This window comes from Lotus japonicus, chromosome 5 (genome assembly GCF_012489685.1).
Source record: "Lotus japonicus ecotype B-129 chromosome 5, LjGifu_v1.2".
In the NCBI taxonomy this organism is placed as follows: Eukaryota; Viridiplantae; Streptophyta; class Magnoliopsida; order Fabales; family Fabaceae; genus Lotus; species Lotus japonicus.
The window spans coordinates 42,724,545-42,746,483 of NC_080045.1; the positions used below are offsets into that span (position 1 = coordinate 42,724,545).

The 21,939-nt window shown below is 35.2% G+C and overlaps 3 protein-coding genes across 5 annotated transcripts; 2 read left to right on the plus strand and 1 right to left on the minus strand.

The window, feature by feature from the left end:
* Positions 1–2,420: 2,420 nt before the first annotated feature.
* On the plus strand, positions 2,421–2,937 carry LOC130719588 (uncharacterized). The gene is made up of 2 exons (XM_057570205.1): positions 2,421–2,576; positions 2,656–2,937. Exons 1-2 carry the CDS (start codon positions 2,421–2,423, stop codon positions 2,935–2,937), a joined length of 438 nt encoding a protein of 145 aa, XP_057426188.1.
* Positions 2,938–5,401: 2,464 nt separating this feature from the next.
* On the minus strand, positions 5,402–6,283 carry LOC130719589 (uncharacterized). Its single transcript, XM_057570207.1, has one exon. It carries the CDS (start codon positions 6,281–6,283, stop codon positions 5,402–5,404), a length of 882 nt encoding a protein of 293 aa, XP_057426190.1.
* A 5,475-nt stretch (positions 6,284–11,758) lies between these two features.
* LOC130717143 (protein TIME FOR COFFEE-like) lies at positions 11,759–17,148 on the plus strand. 3 transcript variants are annotated; one of them, XR_009012251.1, is made up of 12 exons: positions 11,759–12,033; positions 12,159–12,491; positions 12,625–13,041; positions 13,120–13,393; positions 13,501–13,561; positions 13,645–13,740; positions 13,824–14,064; positions 14,174–14,240; positions 14,348–14,417; positions 14,572–14,937; positions 15,051–16,722; positions 16,837–17,148. XR_009012251.1 is itself a non-coding variant. In XM_057567264.1 (11 exons), the coding sequence occupies exons 1-11, from the start codon at positions 11,928–11,930 to the stop codon at positions 16,536–16,538; spliced, it is 3,519 nt and encodes a 1,172-aa protein (XP_057423247.1). In that variant the 5' UTR covers positions 11,759–11,927; the 3' UTR covers positions 16,539–17,148. The 3 variants fall into 3 exon arrangements, 2 of the variants coding, with proteins under 2 accessions (XP_057423247.1, XP_057423248.1); XM_057567264.1 differs by having other exon boundaries at positions 15,051–17,148; XM_057567265.1 differs by having other exon boundaries at positions 15,054–17,148.
* The last annotated feature ends 4,791 nt before the right edge of the window (positions 17,149–21,939 follow it).

The following is a 21,939-nucleotide window of genomic DNA, read 5'->3' on the forward strand; positions in this document are numbered from 1 at the left end:
AACATTAAGTTTTGAAAATGAGAAGTGTCGTCGGATCCAGGTTTCTGGGTAAACCATTGTGCGTTGGCACTTTGCTCGATGAGCAAGTTTTATTGGTTGGCCAATCCAAGGGATAAGCCGGGGAACTAGTCAGTTATGAGTATGTTGATACTCTTTTGCTCGTTGAGCAGTTTGTTTGGTCATCGAGATGGTGAGTCATGGTAAGTTGAAAGGTCACTGAGTGCGAGCTGCATTCTTTTGCTCGTTGAGCAGTTTGGTTGGCCATCGAGACGGTGAGCCCAAGTGACTAGGAAAGTTACCAAATTCGATTAGCACTTCTTTGTTTACCTTAGGGTATTGTAGAGACAATGTACTTTAGCTAGACTCGCGTACCTTGGTGAGGACGATTCGTGGTTTGGCTAACCATATTGCATTCATGCATACATTTCTTGGAAAGTGTGCTGCTTTCCGAAGGACGATCTCAGATCGGACTTCATCGGAGCGAGATGCTTCACAGGAGCGTGCAGCTTCATAGGAGCGAGATGCTTCACAGGAGTGTGCTGCTTCACAGGAGCTTGCAGCTTCATAGGAGCGAGATGCTTCACAGGAGTGTGCTGCTTCATAGGAGCGTGCAGCTTCATAGGAGCGAGATGCTTCACAGGAGTGTGCTGCTTCACAGGAGCGAGATGCTTCATAAAAGCGAGATGCTTTATAGGAGCGAGATGCTTCATAAAAGCGATGCTTTAGCGGAGCGAGATGCTTCGGGTCATCGTGAGGGTGACATTCTATCCGGATCATATTTCGAGCATGACATTGCATTGGCATACCATGCATTTAACTATATTCGTTGATATATTGCTTATCGAGTTTTCGAGATATAACTTATTGAACTGTTGAGATATTGAATATTGAATTGTTATTAGAAATCTGATAACATGTTATGTATATACCTTAGGGTAGACGATACATAACTTATATGGATATATACAACCTATATATATACCCCTTTATTCATCACATGTTGCTTGTATTATCTATTATATTCTGTGAGTTGACCCTAGCGCCTTGGCTTTGTGTGTATGGTTGTGTTTGGGCGGTCGGCCTGCTGCCAGACGTCCAACAGCTGATTCAAGATGGATCGTCGTTCGGGGAGGATCCGGAGCGCAATGACTACTACTGAGCCTTTGACGTGGACCCGGACTTCATGCATGATCGGATGAGGGTCGATGTTAGGAGTGTATTATATGGGGGGATTGTTTTCACAGCTCTGATTGTCGTTTCCCGTTTTGGGGCTGACTTATCTCCTTGAAAACTGTATTCACAAAACTCATGGCTCTGACCATGGGATATACTTATTCGCCTGCGGGCACTATCTCCAATTACTTTATGTTTATTATCTTTGGGTTGAGTCTTCATTATGTTAAGTCTTCTATTTGAAAAGAAAACCAAAAAAAAATATTTACGCATTTTCCGCACTATTGATTTAAAGTCACTAAAGTGGCACCACCGAAATCGGGGTGTTACAAAATTTTTTTGTCTCCCATTTGATTTAAACAAATTTCCAGATGATGATGGGGTAGAAATATTTAAGGAACTGGAGTTGAATCAAGTTGTGAAGAAGATGGTAAAAATCTATCTCCCAACCTTTTACTGAGAATGTCAAGTGCAAAGGAAGCTAGGCCATGAGAATATATTTTCTCCATTTTTGTGTTTCATGTCATTAGAATTGTACTAGTCCTACCTATTAGTACTTCAAGAAATGTTTGTTAAGCTGGAAAAGGTTCATGCTTTTATGGTATTTTGTGTTATGGAAAAGGCTTAATTCTCAAATTAGTCCCTGTCTTTGTTTCGCCGTCTGAACCAGGTCCCTGATCGGAAAAATTTGTGCAAAAAGTCCCTATGAATGAAAATCGTTTGGGGCAAGTCCTCGCCGGAGCCCGGAGCTCCGGCGAGTGATGAAGTGGCGTGATGACTAGATAAAAACTGATGACATGGCATTAAATAAAATTAAAAAAAAATTAATTAATTTACCATTTAATAACCTAAATTAACTTGATTTAATCCTCAATTAACCCACTTGATTTAATCATCAATTAACCCACTTAAACATATACCCCCAACCTTTTTCCTAATTACCCTCAATTCCCAATCCCAATCCCAATCCCAATTTCGTTCACCTGTTGAAATTAGGGTTCATCCCATGTTCTTCACATCTGAGTGTTTGATTTCATCTCTTCATCCCATCTTCTTCACATATTCGTTCGATCCTCTTCACTGAGTCACGTTCCTCTTCCCTGAGTCGCGTTTTTCTCTTCCCTGAGTCGAGGTTCTTCTCTTCGAGTTTCAGAATCAGTCGCGTTCGTTCCTCTTCCCTGATAAGCGTTCCTCTCCTTTCAGATTTCTCCTTTCAGATTCCCTGAGTCGCGTTCCTCTCACAAACCATGAATTCTTCATCTGCTTCTTCATCTCGCACAAGGTCGAAGACAATCACTGCAGGTGGAAGTGCTAGATGTCAATGTGGTCTTCCTCTGATCATTTACACTGCTGGTACTCGACATAACTCGGATAGGAGATTTCTCAGATGCAGAAATTGGCAAGTAAGTGTATGGCCTTCCAAAATGAGTTTAAGCTTGTGTTTGTTGAAAAATCTGTAACTAAAATGTATTCTTGTGGCAGCTTCCACATAATTGTGGTTTCTTTTTTTGGATTGATGATCCATATGAGGGAAGAGATGCAGTTCAGGGAAGAGATGCAGTTGAAGGTCATGCAATGAGTTATAATTCTGAGATTGGGAATTCAAACTCTGTTAATGTTAATGTTGTTTCTGATTTGAACAAAAAGATTAAGAAGCTCAAGATGAAGCTTGAAGTTGAAAGATTCCAGAAGAAGCTCTCATGTTTCTTTACTCTGGTTGCTGTGACAGTATCAATATGGTGTTTCTGTATGAGAAAGGGTTGAAAGAAGGATTTGAAAGAAGGCTGCATGTTGAAAGAAAGCCTTGAAAGAATTAGTTTAAGGCCTTAGTTTAATTATGTTTGGTTATCTATCTAGACTTGTCTGTTGTTAATGGCATTTTCAAGCCTTCATTTTGTCTGTTGTTAATGGCATGTCCAAGCCTTCATTTTGTCTGTTGTTAATGGCATGTGCAAGCCTTCATTTTGTTTGTTGTTAATGGCATGTTCAAGCCTTCATGTTCCATCTTGTGTACTATCAGAAAGTATTTTGTGTATGTTCCATGTACTGAATGTAATGAAAAGGAGTTGTTAATGGCATGTTCAAGGCTGTATGTTCCATCTTGTGTACTATCAGGAAGTATTTTGTGTATGTTCCCATGTACTAAAAATAGCTAAAAATATCCAACCAACATAGACAATTAAATAGATGAGTGTAAACCATCAATGCATAAGGAGGAGTTAAAGTACCCCAATTGTCATTGTTTACAGAAGGATAAAGATAGCTAAAAGCATTTAAAATGCATTTCAAATCCAGCAAGTTAGTGGCCAAAGTAAGTGGTCCACCAAAACCCATTAATATTACAAAACATTCGACCATCCTAGTGGCCATGTGGTCCACATTCAACTACTTAAGAAAGAAAAATAAAGAATCCCATTTTCTTTATCTGCAAAGATTCAGACACTGTAACATCAGGAGCAATCCCATTTTCAGGAACATTTTCATCAATTGGAAACTGAGAATGAAGAGTGACATCAGGAGCAATCCCATTTTCAGGAACATTTTCATCAATTGGAAACTGAGAATGAAGAGTGACTTCACCATGCAAGTCCTCATCATCAGAAATAACAACTAGGCTTGGCTTGCCCAAGTTATTTGATTTCCTCACCACAGCTTGTAACCGGTGGGACCTTCTAACAGTTTTCATCTTTGTTGGTTGAGCCTTCTTCTTTCTAGCTTTCTCTTTTTCATTCACCACAGAAGGTACAATTGGTTCAAAATTTCTAACATGCATTGAGAGTGGCTCTTTTGACAGATTTTCAACAAACAAGACACCTTCACCCTTTGAAGCAGCAATCGTAGCCATTTCCAGTGCATCAGAATCAGATTTGTAAGGCCTGAACACTTCTTTAGGAACATCCTCAGTAGTGTCAATGTATGACCACCACAAATTAAACTCCTTGTATCCCAGCTCTTTGATCATGTCAACAGTGTCAATGTATGACCATTTATCTTCATCTTGATCAGGAAAAACACTTCGACCACCACCAAAATAATGGCAGTAAGGGGAGGTTCCAAACCAACCACCATGGCGAACAATGAAGGTAAACACCATCCTGCAAATCCCCTAAATAGCAAGTGAACATTAATCCCTAAAATAGAAACCCAAAGAATCATTCCACAGCAATGCACTCGAAACCCACCCCAAAACCAGCCCCAAAACCCACCCCAAAACCAGACCCAAAACCCATCGAGCATGCAAACCCCAACCCATCCCTGAGTCGAGCATGAAAACCCCCCAAAACCCATTGACCATGAAAACCACAACGACAAAACCCATCTCAGAATAACCCCAAAACCCATCGAGAATGAAAAACCCCAAAACCCATCTCAGAATAAGCTTAATCGAAAGGAATAATCACCACAATAATCAACACAATGCTTAATCGAGAGTTGAGTTGTCTACTTACTTCACACTTTGCCAAATCGAACAGGAAAGAAATGTATATCCACTTTGCCAGAAGAACGAACGAACGCACAGGAAGGATTGGACTTAGGTTTCTCAGATGAACTTAGGTTCTCACATGAAAAGTTAAGAATGCAGATGAACTTAGGAAATGGAATTGGGATTGGGTTTAGGAATTGAGGGTAATAAGTGGGTAATTAGGAAAAGGTTTGGGGAAATATGCTTAAGTTTGTTAATTAAGGATTAAAACAAATTAGTTTATGTTTAATTTAATGTTAAAATAATTTTTTTTTAATGCCATGTCATCAGTTTTTATCTAGTCATCACGCCACTTCATCACTCGCCGGAGCTCCGGGCTCCGGCGAGGACTTGCCCCAAACGATTTTCATTCATAGGGACTTTTTGCACAAATTTTTCCGATCAGGGACCTGGTTCAGACGGCGAAACAAAGACAGGGACTAATTTGAGAATTAAGTCTATGGAAAACGTTTGAATGCCAAGATTTCATTATTTCTATCTCTAATTTTTCTTTTTATTGCTGTTAGTTTTCCTTTTCGTTATGGAGTAGTTCAATATTAGTCCATGTGATCCATTGAAAAAAAAATCCACCTTCATACAGTATGTGTTAGTAAAACAATTCTGGACTTTCAATAGAAAAAATGTTGGCAAAATAAAACAATTCTGGACATTCAATTGAATCTTGATCTTAATATCACAGTAAAGAAAAAAATAACATAATTAAAAGTACCAAAATAAGTGATCAGTACCAGATCACAATAGGCATCAATTTGAAGCATCTCTCAAATATTGTAAAACTTCCTCCACTATAGAAGGGTCACACTTCAATTGCATAGGAAGTCGACCTTCTCTTTGTAACATTGCTTTGTTAATATGTGGAACTTTGTATTCAAATGAACCTTTCGTCTTCATGATTTCTATCATGCATGATTGTAAAGTTAGAAAAATCTTATTAGATTGAATAGCAGAAAAAGCTTCAAAGGACCTCACAACAGCACTAACAAGATCATCCATGGTTTTTGGTGCTTCCTTGTGTTGCAATGATTGAATCGCGCTGAAAAAACCAAGGTCTAAGACATTAAGATCCGGTGAATTTGGAGGTTGGCACATTAAACGAATATCGAATCCATCTAATTTAGCTGCTTGACAAAACTCTGCATCATTCTGATCAATGTGACTTCTAGCATTATCTTGTTGAATAAATATCGGATCTCTAACACAATCTCTTGGCCACTTTGCTCGGATAGCAGGAAGAACCTTTTGAATTAAAAATAGTCTACTAACTTCTTTGGTCACTGAAGTTATCGGTTTTGTTTCTAGTGTCCCTACAACTCTATTAGCACTACTTCTTTTAGCTGCCTCTTGAGTGACAAAAGGGAAGACACCGATTTTTCCAGAAAATATTTCATTCCCGTCCACATCAAATCTTGGACGAGCTATAGCAACTAAGAACATTACTTTACCAATAAAATTTTTGCTCTTGCAAGTGCGTAATGGCTCTTCCTCATTTGGTAGCAAATAATAATTTGTAGACCTCTTTGTCATGTAGAACCACTTCTCATCGATATGAACAATATTATGCATAGATGAAAAAATTGGATCATGCGGTATGCTACCTCCTTCAAGCATTGACAAGCAAAAGTTCATTCGAGAAAGTTTATTTTCATCTTTCAAAAAAGGCTTTAATCCATTTGTGTGACGTCATATATCTCCATTCTTCCAAAGTATGTGCAATGAGGTCGTGCTTATATTCAACGCACATGACAGAGATCGAAAACTAGTTCGCTTTGACAAAGGAACATCGCGAAATCTGGCTTGGTCAATTTGAACCCTCTTGCGTCCACAGTTTTTTGTCTTTTTATGAGATACATCACCGATATCCTTTAATTGCATTCGAATACGCCGAATAACTCTTTCACCAACTGAGTACAATGAAGCAATCATTATTATGGTACCTTTCTTCATTTTTCCATCTACTATAGATTGCAACAATAGCCGAGATATTGATTCTCTTTCTTCATTGGTTAAAAATTTGCATTGCGTCGAACTCTCACCAATTTGTGTTTCATTTGTATCAACCTCGTTATTTTGTGTTTCATTTGTATCTCCTGATAAACATTAAAAAAATATGTCATGAAGCATGAGCAAAGATTGCACAAGAGTATGTCTGCCGCTCAATATGAACAAGGGATTGAAGTTTTGAATAAAGTATATTTTCTTTCAATATATGGATACACATGAAAACTTTTCTTGTTCATAATTGACATGTTTTTTTTCCTTGCTGGTTATAGTAACATGCTAGTAAAAAAAAAAGAATTGACATTGACGCACTATTCAAGGAATGGTTAGAAGAAAAATAATGTAATCACCTTCATTGACATGATTCACTCTAGCTTCTTCAATTGACTCTTCATTCAAATCACACATGGAACCCATATTGAGGATGGAATCAGCACCAATATCTTCTTCTACAACAAGGTTAAGATCTGGTATCACACTTTGTACAATTTGCTCAATATCTTCTTCATCTCTAGCTAACAAATTCAAATCTATATCCATTGTGGTGTAAATTGTTTAGAGCACACATTGGAATGGTGAATATTTAAGCTGAATTTTTTTAGTTCCCAAAATAAATTTTGGTGGGAACAAGTTTAGCGTGAAAAGTTTTCAGAAAGCAAATCAATTCATTAACACTTGAAATTGTTAGAGGGAACTAAAAAATTTGGAATTTGCTGGAAATTAAAAATGAGAGGGAACAAATAATTTGGAGTCTTGGTGCAGTGTTTGCAATTAAAAAGGCAATGAATTATTCATCTAAAACAAGAAAACAGTGAATTGCCAATGAAGTAAATTTGAGGGGGCGGTTGAAAATATCAAGATAAACCCTTATATCAATGCTTGGAGTTACTAGTGGAGTAGTTAATTTGGAATAAGAATTAATTGTATTCAAAAAGTTATAAGTAAGGGTAATTTAGTAATGTTCCTTAAAAAGTTTAACAAATTTATTGCTTTTAGGCTATGTTTGGATTGATGGTACATAATGGAGCGGAGCGGAACGGAATATAATGGAACGGAATGGAGCGGAACAGAACGGAGTAAAGATCACATTCCACTGTTTGGGTATTTTGTTATGGAACGGAACAAAGTTACCAACTCCACTGTTTGGATAACGGACGAAGCAGGATGAATTATAACTTTATTATTCCTATATTACCTTTATTGTAAAATATTAATTTTCTTTGAAGTTCAAAATTCTGTCATTAAAAATTTTTCAACCGACAGATTTGCACTTCAAATTTGTTTGCTTAATTCATGATAATGAATTTAGATCCATTCAGACTTCAGAGACTTGTACTAATAGCTGGTTGTATTTTAATTATTATAGCTCAAAGATGCAGAAGCCTTGTTCATGTAGGTACAAAATCAACATCTGTTTTTCTCAAAAAAATAACATATGAATGCTAATTTTTTAACAGTAATTGATTGTGAATTCTCAGTGAGACAGTGACCAATACACATTGCTTTAACAAAGTATAACAAATGCATTTGAAAACTCTTGTTTTCATTCAACGTACGGTTGCTAAGACAGGGAGAATGAACATAAGTGCAGGAAAGATTACATTTCAATTCCATCAACGTGGCTGCAAATCTTTTTCTAACGTGGAGGCAGAAAATTAGGTCACAATTTGGAGGAGTTATGAAGGGAGGTTATCAGGGGTAAAATAGTATTTAATAATTTAATTAGTGATTAGTTTTCATTTCCATTCCTTTCCATCCAATTTTGGGGGGAGGAAATATGAAGGAAACCAATGGAGCATGATGGAACTTGAACCATTACTTACCACTCCCTTCCATCCTATTTTAAATAAAACAAACAATGGAGCCTTCTCTCCTTCCACTCCACTCCACTCCACTCCTTCCCCCTCCCCCAATCCAAACAAACCCTTAACTAATTTTAACAACTTTTCTTAATCCTAGAGATTTAGTTAAATTGGCCTTATAATAAGGAACAGAGGGAGTAATTTAGAACAAAGTTATTACATTTAACTACTTTAACATCTTTTCTTAAACTGCGTGTTGTAGTTTTTTGCCTCCTATACTATATTCTATCATTGAAAATAGTTTATGTATTAATATTGCATTTAATGATTATTAATGACATTATAATAATTAACAAAGAAACTGTGACTTTTTAGAAAATAACTACTGTATTAATTTCTCATTTAATGGTTCTTAATGACATTAAAATAATTAGTAATTAATAAAAAGTCAATTGTGAATTTTCTATCATTAAGATGCAAGTTGACAAAAAAAATTTTAATGATTATCTTTCATTTTTATATTACGAAATAAATTGTTTTTGGATATATATTTATATTTTCTGATAATTTACATATTAAATAATTTCATATTTTCGAAAATAATTAATGTATTGATATTGCATTTAATAGTTATTAATGATATTAAAATAATTAACCAAAGTCAATTGTGATTTTCAATGATTATGTTTATTTTTTATATTACAAAATAAATAAAAATTGAATGTAATATCTTATGTTCAAACCGATATCAAATATGCTATTAAAAATTGATATCAAATAGTTTTAAAGAATTGATTTGAAAATTAACTCAAAAAAATTTATTTTATATTTTTGTATATACATTTATAAGATTAAAATGGTTTTGGTATTGATTCAAAGCATAATAATAAATTAGAAAAAAAAGAAATTAGAATGTAACTTGGATTAGAACAAAAAATTTAAATAAGGAATATACGTATTTAAAAAAGAAAAAAATAGAGAAAATATGAAAATATTTGATGATGTGGGCCGTACTTTCATGGGTGCATTAGCAATTGGTCATAGTACTACTCATCTCTACATTACTTGGGTAAAAAGAAATCTACATTATTTTACAGCTTTGGTAGGTGCAGGCTAACGCTTGCATCCACGCCCACCTGATATGCGTGTTCAATGACGAGACCATAGATAATTTATTTACATTATTATTATTATAATATAATCATAGTTATTTAAAGTATAATATATACTAAAATTAAAAACACAATACCAGCTGGCAGATTCTACATTCCTTTTTAATTTTAATTAAAATAAAAATATAATTATTGATATAGCGTATATACATACATATGTAAATAAAATTATACTATAAGTGGACCAATCATTTTCTCATTATTTAAAAGGAGAAAAGTTAGATAGATAGATTGAAATAAAGAAAAGGCTTATTAGCACTTTTGGTCCCCCAGGTTTGACATTTGTGCAAACGAGGTCCCTTAAGTTTAAATATAGCATTTCAGTACCTCCATGTTTATCTCCGTCAACAGTTTTAGTCCCCCAGCACCTTTCCGTCCAAAAGTTAACGGTTTTAGGGACTAAAATTGCAATTGAACCCAAAAATTAATTTTAAAAATAGAAAAAAAATTAAAACCCTTGATCTTCATCTTCTTCCTCTATTATCTTCAAACCCAAAACTGAAATTGACACAAAACATATTCTCTCATGAAACTTTCTCTCCTCAACCACCACTCCTCCTACTTCCTCAGCCACCACCACCTGAAACCCACAAAATGGAGAACAAACCCAGAAAAATAACTTTTCCCCAAACCTCATCAAAATGGAGAACAAACCCAGAAAAATAATTTTTCCCCAAACCTCATCAACATACGTCAAAAAACCAGAAAATTATTAAAATCCAAATATGGAAAACAAAACAAATCCACTAGAAGCAAAAAGAGTCCATCTTTGGAAGTAAAAATATGTATGCAACATCATTCATCAGGGCAAACAATACTTAGCTCTTCGTATCTGTACAATATCAGGGAATAAAAGTAATTAGGAATTCTTCACATTGTAGTATGCAAGGTTATAATAAGACATCATCTGTATTCTAAGAACTGCAAGTAATCCATGGTTCACGAGGTCCTCCTTCGAATTCAAACTCCAATTGTACTTGCCCTTGAAACATAGATCGACACAAAAATTCCTGCCACCATTGGTTCACGGGTGCAGAAGCAGAGGCACTGCTGCCTCCAGTTCCTTCCATTCAATTCACAATCTGCAACTCAAAACAACCAATTCATTCCAAATCTGACAAAAAAAACTCGCATCAACGAAAACAAGAAAATCAAGCGAATATGGTGTCGTTTTATTGATCGCGGATCAAGACTTGTGTTATTAGCGGAATCGGGAAACCCTAACAGTAATGGAGAATGGAATCACGGGATCCATGTTCTATTCACCAAATTAGAGCCGCCGGCGCCACCATGGAGCTACCAGACCTCTCATTTCGCCGTCAAAGCCTACAACCACCATGACACCGCCACAGCTTCCACCCTCCTCCTTCAATCTGCACTTCGCTCTTTCCCTCTCTCTACGATTGAAGGAGTTGTTGGCGGTTGGTTTTCTGCTTCTTGTCTCTCTAACATTATGGGGTTTGAGGGATAGGGAACAGAAGATGGAGAGGTCGAGAGGTAGAAGGAGGATGTGGATTGTGCTCAGCTTGGGGCTCTGCGTTTGGAAGAGGAAGATTTTTTTTTTCTGGGCAAGGTGATGAAGATGATAAGGGAGATGAAGAGGAGATATTTTTCTGGGTTTAAAATTTTTATGTTTATTTTTTAATTAATTTTTTCGTGCTTAATTACATATTTACCCTCAGAATCGTTAACTTTTGGACGGAAAGGTGCTGGGGGACTAAAACTGTTGACGGAGATAAACGTGGAGGTACTGAAATGCTATATTTAAACTTAAGGGACCTCGTTTGCACAAATGTCAAACCTGGGGGACCAAAAGTGCTAATAAGCCTAAAGAAAATAACGTCTCTGCCATGTTGGCATGGACAGACCAACACCGTCGGATAAGTGACCAATCCAACGGCATCAGTAACGCCGAAAGCCACAACACCATATCGTAGCCGTCCCTTGTTGCTGGAGATGTGACGTGTAAAACGAGAAAGCGAAATATTTTCTCCTTTTTTTATACACATCATATAAAAAAAGGAAATGATCACATTGTTAAATAAAATATAATTTATTGCCTTTAATAATAATATTCATTACTTAATTAATTGATTAATTGTCCCTTTAAGTAAAGCCCAACACAGAAATTAAAATAAAAAGGGTTTAGAGAGAGAAGAGGCAGCAGAAGTGTTTGCTCTGACAAAATTGAGCGCCGCCGTCAATACTGATCTTCCGGTGACGCGCCGCTGTTGCTATCGGAAACTGACTCGCCGTCGTTCAGTTTGATTACATGTTAGAAGGAAGAAGAAGAAAAGCATGGACAGAACCAGAGAATCTAGAAGATCATCCATGACCATGGCGTCCTCCACCAATGGATTTCCCACGCGCCGACCTCGAAGTGTTCCTCTCAGAGACTCTTCCGGTATCATCACCATCTTCATCTTCTTCTTCTTCTTCTTCTTCTTCTTCTTCTTCTTCTTCTTCTTCTTCTTCTTCTGTGTGTCTGTGTCTGTGTGTTGGTTCTGACGATTTTTTGTTTCATGGCAGAGGAAGGAGCGGTGGTGCAGGTGAGGGAAGCTTCGAGCAAGAAGGGAAGGAATCGAGAGAAGGATAGGGATTCGTCGAGTCGGAGCAAGAGGAGGAGAGGCTCTCACTCTCACAGGGAAGAAGGCGAACCAAGCACTGAAGATAGCGTCGGGAATGAACAAGACGACGACGTTCGAGACGCTGGGATTTCTCGGATCCGTTCCTCGTCTTCCGCTTCTGATAAGAGCCACCACCGCCGGAATTTTACGGCGGCGAAGCCTCCCCCGCCCCGGCCGCCGTTCAAGGTAGTCGATGAGGTGATCGGCGTGGTAGTTCCCAGGAAGGCCCGTTCAGGTTGGTATTACACAAATGCGGTTTTTCGAATTTTTGTTTGTTTTCGTTTCCCTCGTTTTTGGTATCTTTGGGAATTGGGTTTCATTTGATTTTCTCTCTTTGTCCTTTGTGGTTGATTAATGTGTGTTTGCAGCTTCTTTGAAAAGGTTGCATGAGAGCTGGGTCTCCGGGGGCACCGGCGGTGGGGAGAATCGGACTTTCCGGCAACGGTCGAATTCTCCGGGAAGGCGAATTGTTGAACCGGCCTGGCCTTCTTCTTCGAATGCTTCTGTTAGGAAGAAGATGGTCAGCGCAATTTTTTCAATTTTGTTTTTTTGTGGGATTTGTTATTTTGAAGGACTAAGTTTTGAGATGTTTGTGAATGTGATGTTTAAGAAAGCGATTGAAGCTGAACCAGAGACATTGAAATTGGCTTCATCGGACATCGAGATTGAGATAGCCGAGCTTTTAACCGGTTTGAGGAGTTCAAAGGGCCACGAGTTTTCATCGCAGAAGCTGGAAGCAAGCATGGATCACCACGCCTCAGAGTCTTGTCACTCTAAGGATATTGGTGGGTTGAGTTTTGTAGATTCTCTCTTTTATCATTGTTTATTATTTTTGTTGACTTTCTCATTGGCATTTTTATCAGCAGAGAAGAATAAATTGGAAGAGTTTAAAGATCCGAAGTATTCGTGTGAAGATTTATTAAGAATTCAGGGCCAGGAGCAACCAGCAGATGTGGATTGTCATGAAAATGGGTCATCAGCGGTTCCAAAAGAGGACATTGGGGAAGACAAAGTGAATCCAGGTGCTGGATTTGGTGGTGCTTATGTAGGTACTGGAAGATTTGATGCCCCTACAAATGAATCACAATCATGCTCCAAGTTGGATGCTGATAAACAGGATTCAGCTTCTACCAGAATGTGAGCACCAATGAATGATAATATTTTTTTTTCTTGCTCTTGCATTTGTTTATTTCGATTTGGATACCTGATCAATGATCCCATTTGGTTGTGGCTCGATTTTTTAGGATGTGTGATGTTCCTGATGCCAATACCAAACGAGTTGGCAAGTTTGAGATAGATCTGATGGTGAGGATCCTTCTAGTTTGTATTCTGGTTACATTTTCATTGCTTTTTACTGTCTGGTATCTGAAAGATTGCCTTTCCAACAGGCTACTCCTCCTATGATGCTATCCCTAGAAGGGGATGATTTGTCAAAGAGTCAATTGACTTCAGAAACTAAAGCTTTGGCACCGGATGTGGAAATGGTGAGTAGGTTTAGCAATTTTGAAATTGTTTTTATTTGCTCATATCTCTTTACTCCAACCTGTCAACACTTGTGCTGTTGCAGAAGAGGATAGACAGTATTGAAGTTGAAGACAAGGCAGAAAGACCAGTTAACCAAGAGAAAACTCCGGAAGAAATTGAAGAGGCGAATATGATCGAGTTTAAGAAAAAATTGAATGTGCTAAAACATGATTTGGTGACGCCAAACAATGACAATGACATAATGACAAACAATAAATTGGAAAAGCAGGATAGGAATAAGGAACAGCCAAGTATATCGTCAAATCCCAAAGTGCAGAAAATTGGTAATTTTTTTTGATATTTTTTTAATGTTCAGGATTGTATGTCAACTCTGATTTTGACCCATGTGCTGATTGTTTATAACTTAGACTTCACCCTTGTTTCCTTCTTCAGATCATTCTAGTTCAGTGCCTTTGCCAGCTGGTGTATCAGGACGGCCAAGCAATCTCACTTCTATTGGGTATTACATCAGCACTTTCCTAGAAACATGTTTTATTTTCTTCATTCTTTTACATAGTTTTTGGTCATATCAATATTCTGACTAAGGTTAATAATTATGATTGGCAGATGCAAGCCACTTTTGCAGAAAGTTGGGGAAACAGATAAAACCAAAGGAGGATCATCGAAATCCCCACAGGTATTACAAGTTCTCATAAAATTGTGTTCTTCTGTTTGTGCGTATTGGAGTCCTTTCTTTATTCCTAGTTTCTGACCGGTGCCCGTATACTAGCGCCTCTCCTATCTTTATGTGACGGTATCGTGAAGAATTCCTTCATAATTCAAACATGCAGGGTGTGAATTCTGTTCTCTCTCAACCAAAACGAAAGAGATGTGCAACCCATTATTACATTGCTCGTAACATCTTACACCAGCAGTATACAAAGATGAGCCCCCCTTTACCAGCTGCTATTGGCCCAGGTTCTCTGTGTGGCATTAAACCCAACAATGTCGACTGTGTACCCTCTTCTAGCAAGCAATCTCAAAAACACTTTCCAGGTGTAAACCAAAAAGGTGCACAAGAGAAAGTGTTGGTTGCTACAAGCGATCCTAGTCTTGCTGCATTTAGAAGTTCTAATAATGCCAACCCAATGGATTCAACACACATGCAGCTTGTGCTCCAACAAGGTCCATATCCTGGCTCAATTGGTACTCTAGTGGTATGGTCTTGTTATTTAACTGTTTCTATACAAAAAAATAGATTTAATCCATTTTACTGGTTGCCCCAATGGGTCTTATTTTAGAAAGTAATTTGCTTTAATTTTGAATGTAGCAGGGTCCTGCTTTTGTATTTGGTCCGGGCCAGCATCAAGCATCAGTAGCAGCACCTACTAATCAGGCAGGCGGTGTGAATTTTCCCAGCAGTGCTTCCTCTTATAATAGGTCTCATAGTTCGGTTGCCGGATCTCTTGATACCTCTTCTACTCTGCCTGCAGCTGCTGCTGCAATGAGCTGTAGCTACCCAAAATTTTCAGCCAACGATTCTCCGTATGTGACTATAGTTTCCAATAATGGGTATTCATTCCCCTATTCAACTGCTGTGATCAGAGGTGTAAGTCCTGGTGGGCCTTTCTACTCTTCTCAAATACTCCATCCTCTTCAGTATCCACAACAGCACCCTCACTCAAAAGTACTGGTTCAACCAAGTTATCCTAATGCAAGCATATCAAGTATTTCATCATCTCATAAGCAGTCACAGGGTGCACAAGGTAATGGTAATAATATCATGACCTCTAAAACAAGGGAACAGCCGTCACAAAAGCAAAGAACTCCCCAGTCTCATCCTCGGAAGCATGAGGTTGTTGTGGGGGGCGAGAACGTACCATCTGTTGCTAATCGAACATCTTATGCACAGAAGAATGTGCATGGGCAGAACTTCACAATTCCAGTTCAGCCTATGAACCTTTCTTTTAAGCCATCTGCAACATCAGATAAAGCTGGTGGCAACAGTGGGATTTTTGCTGACAAGCAGCAGAAACAACAGGCTTCAAAGGGGGGAGTTGAAATTGTACCATCTCAAGCGTTTGCAGTATCGTTTGCTACATTTAATGGGACCAGTGTTCCTTCAAGCCTTAACTTCTCATCCATGGCACAGAACCCACAGATACTCCACAGTCTGCCTGATATTGCGTACCAAGGATATCCAGCTGCAAGTACACCTTATACTACTCAGCAGAAGACTTGTTCAATTACTGGAGATAAGAGTGGAGGTAATTCCTCCCAACAAGATGATGTTAAGAAGATCACTCATGGAAAGTCACCAACCATTGGGCCAACTACTCTTGTCTTTGACAATTCATCAAAGAATCAAAACTTTGTGATGAGTAGTACGAGTGGAAACTGGCCTAGTGGCGCCATTGCTTCAACTGCGATAATAAACATGCCTTTTTCCGGTAATGCTTCAGGTTCTCAACAGCAGCCGCAGTCGCTTCAGCTTCAGAACATGCAACAGCCGCGACCTGCCATGTCTACTCGAAAGAAAGCATTATCTGCCACAAAGTTTGCAATGGACACCCCTGTTTTGTCACAAAGCCTTGCTCAGTGCAAAAGTTCTAATCAAAATTCTCTCTCTAAGACCTTGGGAAGAACCACAGCTTCTCATGTTCATCACAAGTCTATTATAACATCTAGTGCTCCAACCGTCAAAAGTTTACCTCAGGAGAAAGGAAGAGACTCAAAGGGTCATAAGCAAATTTCTTTTGGGGGAAATTACACCACTTCGTTGCCAACCCAAGGAGCAAAGGCAACAACCACTCAATAACAACCAGCTTTTTTATACAACAGCAACTGAAACTTCATTTAATGGGGGCAACTTGGTGCCAAATTCAGAGGGAATGAAAGTTAGTTCGTCAGTTCCTTCACATTCTCAATAGACCCTGTATTCTTCTGCTGGCAGTGGCAAAAAGCCTTCCCCAGTTTGTATGCCCCATCAATCCTGCGCCAAGGTAGAATATATTCTCCGCAATCGCAGATTTAGTCTCAATCTTTCGTTATCGTCATATATTCTGGAGGCCCTTGGCCTTGATGCTACTGTTTCATGTTCAAGCTGCAATTTACAGGTTTATTACAGGGTATGATTGAAGGAAAAAGTTTTGGTAGCTTATATCACCTCATGGCAGCAGGGTGCTGGAGTTTTGCATGATGTTATTTTTTAGGTGGTAGTAATTTTTTTTAGTAGTAGGCACCGCTATCTTATCATATTTCTTGGTTGGTTAGCTTCTGGAAGGTTTTTACATTCTTTGGGGTCTAATTAATTTGGCATATCAAAGCATTTTTATGTGTATATATGATTTTTTGGTCTCCCATAGCATAGCAAAGAATGTACTTGAATTCATTTTTTATTGAAAAAAAACCTGCAATTATTTCTTTCATGTTTTTATTTAATGCCTTGTTCAGCTGCGCTTATCCCACGGTTATGGACCATAAAAACTAGATGATGTTCTAGGTGAGAAAGAAAATGATAAGTCTTGGGACACATTTTGTTCGTGGGAATGGATTTTAGTACCACCCACATCTATTTTCATGTCATCTCATTTCAAAAAATATTTTTCACATATTTTTGTATTCCGCTATAAAATCAAAATTTAACTCCACACATACCAAAGTGCATAATTGCTTTATTGGTGTTTGGTGTGCGCGAGAACTATTTTTCTACTAATTAATTTTCTTTACTAACTAAAGTGCGATACTTGTTTACGCCTGTGCATTAGTCGTAAAAACATGTATTGCTAACAATACTGCGGAACATTTTTTTATTATCGCACACATAAGTGTGGAATGTGTTTCATGTTGTGACATAATGTTATTTCCAGTATTAAAGACTAAAATCGTGGGAGGTCACATTGATGGGGTTTCCATCGCCAGTTTTCATAATCCTTGTTTGACCTCCCTTAACCCTAGCAATTATGTGTTTTTGTCAACACAGGGCATGAGTTTGTCCCAATGTATCATATATCCAATTTCCATGGTGCAGATCACAGTCTGCCAAAGAATACGCAGCATTGACCTCATCTAGTTCTGAGCCATTGAATCACCAATAAAAGCCATTGTCTTATGGATCTGTGATTTTCTATGTTTTGTGGATCTTGGTGTGTCGTTGTTGGATTTGTGGGTTTTTGTAGGAGGATGGGAGCTTCTGGGTCAAGATAACTCATTTCCGAAGTTGGGACTTTTCCCCCCTTCTTCTTTCTAGGTCGACAACAAGGTTGAATTGGCTCGAAAGTGGCGCAAATTTGGGTGGTTGTTATTTCTTTCATTGTTTGAGGAAGGGATGCATGAGATTCTTCTGGGTTTTGAAGGATAGGAAAGTTTGGTGAAAATGTTAGAACGAATGAACGTTGGGGCTCTAATTCGGGGAGGGGGGGTTGAAGCTCAGAGCAGGCATATGACCATAATTATTATTGTTCTTTGTGTAGTTGATCAGTGCTGCTGAGGTAGTTATCCATTTTTCAATTGTTTTCCTTATTCAAGGTAGTTTATTTTTCTTGTGTTGAGAGAGACCGCTTCAAATTTATGGGTTTTTTGTGTTTTTTGTTTGATGGAGGTTTTATGAAAAAAATAGGAGAAGATGAAGAACAAGACGAACATGATGAAGAACCCAGAAATCGTTACATTTCATACATAAAGGAAACTGAAAACCAAAAGGACTTACGAAGGTATAAATGGAGGATTAGAACTATAATTAATTTTATTAAGGACCAATTTCGCACAAAGGATATAATAATAATCAGGGACCAAAAGTGCAGTTAAGCCAAATTTGAAAAAAGTAACAATATGAAATTAATCTTGTTTGAAAAATGTAATAATATAATCTTGTATGAAAAATGTAATAATAATAGTGATGATGATAATAATAATTAACACACGTAGCTTTATTTATGGGTGTTCGTGAGATGAGTTGTTTTTGTCTTTCACTTAGCCGTAAATATTGACCAAGCCCAATTTAAACATGCACCTGTCCCTAGACTTGATGAGATGCATGTTTACCAAAGACCATGCCCCAAATATACGATTCTGAGTTGGACAGAAAGACAAATTGAATATCAATTTCAAATCTCGTTAAGGAATTATAAATATTTCCCATTTTAAAAAAAAATTCTAATTTCTCATCTTATTAATGAATTATAGAAGATATTGCACAGTTATTAGATCATTTATACTGAATTTTGCATGACACAATGCTTTATTATAACTATATAATATATATCTATATCTATATCTATATACATATGTAAAGGAGACTTGAGTTTTTACATGCATTAAATGCATTAAACCATAAAACTCTCATACCTTTATATTTAATACATTAAAAAATAAAAATATTAAAAAAATTAAAAACTGAAAAAATTTGTATTATAAAAAACTATTCAACTACTTTTTTTTTTAGAAAAGAGAAACATATCATAGATTAAAATAAAGGTCAAGGGAACAAAACTCTCCCTTGTGAGTTATAGAAAGTTCAACTACTTGTATGAAATAACAACATTCATAAAATTAAAATTAACTTAAGTTTTGCATTTGACAAATATTAAACTTAAAATTGACTTGAGCTTTGTATTTGACAAATATTAAATATTTATTAATAAATAATTTAGATGAAATAATTTTAAAATAAAACATTACTATCTATATATATTTATCTATATTTATATCTATCTATATATATATATATATGTAAAGCACACTTGTGATTTTTTAAGCATTAAATGTGTATATGTACAAGAGACTTCATCATTGTATTAAATACAAAGATTGAATTAAAATAATAATCTACATTAATTTTTTTTATAAGCATGATAATCTACATTATTTTTTTTTTATAAGCATGATAATCCACATTAGTAAGTTGGCATATGAGGGAGTAAGGATTAAGAAACTGACAGAAATGAAAAGTCCCCAATAATGGTTAAATAAATAAATAGATGAATATGCATAATCAACATACAATGAATACTGTACTCCTAGAATGTATTTGTGTTTTCTGATGTATTTTCATTTTTCTTTTAATGAAAGGTCAATGAAATGAACTCGCAAAAAATTATACTACATGCATATCCATGGAGATGTAACCGATTAAAAAAATTTAAGTATCACTTATTAGAAAATAATGAGATTATAATCTGAAATCGTGTGGCATACGACAACTCTAAAAACTTAATAAAATTGCAATGTTTAAAGCCATTAACTAATTAAAAAACAAAATTATAAGACAATAGTGAAGGAAATAGTGACTCTTCTTCTATTTAATATATTTCTTATATTTATAAGAAATTATAATTTATAAATTAAGATCTTACAATAAAAAAATACAATTAAAAACAAATATGTGCATTTGAGTTGATATGTAAAGGAGACTTGGTCCTCGTAGGATAGCTCAAGTGGTAAGAGCTGGGGACATATGAGTTGGATAGGGGGAGGTCCAGGAATCGATTCCTTGCGAGTGAAATTTATCTTTCCGATTTACCAAAAAAAATGTGAAGGAGACTTGAGTTTTACATTAAACTATAAAACAATAAATATTTATTTGCGTTTGAAAAATATTAAATATTTATTTAAAATTATTTAAGTTTTGCATTTTATAAATATTAAAAATTCAAATTATTTTAAAATTGAAAAATGCTGCTACAAGGTATTTAATATTAACTATAACATATATGTGCATTATTGAAAAAAAAATGTTTTTTTATCTATGATATATTAATAAAATTACTCAAGGAAGCATAATAGAGAAAATAATAATGGTCAAAGTTCAATAAATGTTTGTTGTGAAAGGTCTGGTCTATCCACTTAACGTGATCGTAGAGCCTCAAGGAATTAGTCTCATGGCTATCGGCTGTGAGAAAATACTCCCAAACCTAATAAGTTGAAAAAAATTAAATTCACAAGATAATATTTTGGGCTTTTTTTTTGTAAAAAGGTTATTTAAGTTATCACTTATTATAATTCAAAAGTTTAAAATTAATTTATTCTTCTTGGTCTTGACATGTCACACCAAATGGCTTTTCCAGGTAAAAAAATATAAAAAATGATATTAAAACTTATTTCAAGACATTAAACACTTACTACTTAACATTTTTTTAAGTAATTTAAATATTTCAAATTAAATTAATAATTTTTCATATTATTAAATAAATAAAAATTTAATTTTTATACTAATAATTAAATTTGAGTAATATTAATTATTTATACAAAATGAACTATAATAATATTTATTGAAATGTCTTGACATAATTTTTTTATATTTATAGTGAAAAATATTTTAATTTTAATTATTTAATTATAATAATTTTTATATAATGTTAAACAATATTTTAAGTAAGCCTATGCATCGCACGGGTATGATATCTAGTATACATAAGTAAAGTAGACTTGAAAAAATAGCATTAAACACATAAAGAAATAATAAATTTATTTTGTCTTAAATACATTAAATAAAAAAATTGAAAACTAAAATAAAAACTACATCCACTTTATTATTAATTATATTAACTATTATTTTTTGAACTTTTAAATTTCTAATATTTAGAAGGAAATATTAAAATTTAAAGCTTTTCAATTTCTCTAATTTAAAATTAAATATTTAAATTATTTAAATTTTAATTATTCATTACAACTTGAAGTGAATTTTAAAAAAATAATAATAATTGAAATTGACCACCTTTACATTAATGCCAATAATAGATTGTTAATAATAATTTATTTATGTTCTTAACTAATTTTTAATAATAATTATAAATTAAAATTATTTTAATTTTAGTTATTAATCATAAGTTGAGAAATTTTTAAAAAATAACAAATAAAACTTATTACTATTTTTTCCTTATAAAAATGTTTATTAATAAGTAATGTCGAAAAAATAGTTGAAAATCAAAAAAAAAGTCTCTTTAAGGTATTTATTATTACTATATCAAATGTATGTATTTGAAAAAATATTTTTTAAATATGATTTTTGATCTATTTTATAGTAGTAAAAATAACTTGAGGAAACATAATATTAATTACAACAAAAGTTGAATAAATTTAAATTTACTAAATAATATGTTACAATATTAAAATTATAACTTATTATAATTTTTTACGTTAAAATTATTTCATTGTTGATAAAAAAGTATAAAAACATATGTTATTATATTAACTTATATTAAAACCTTATTACTTGATTT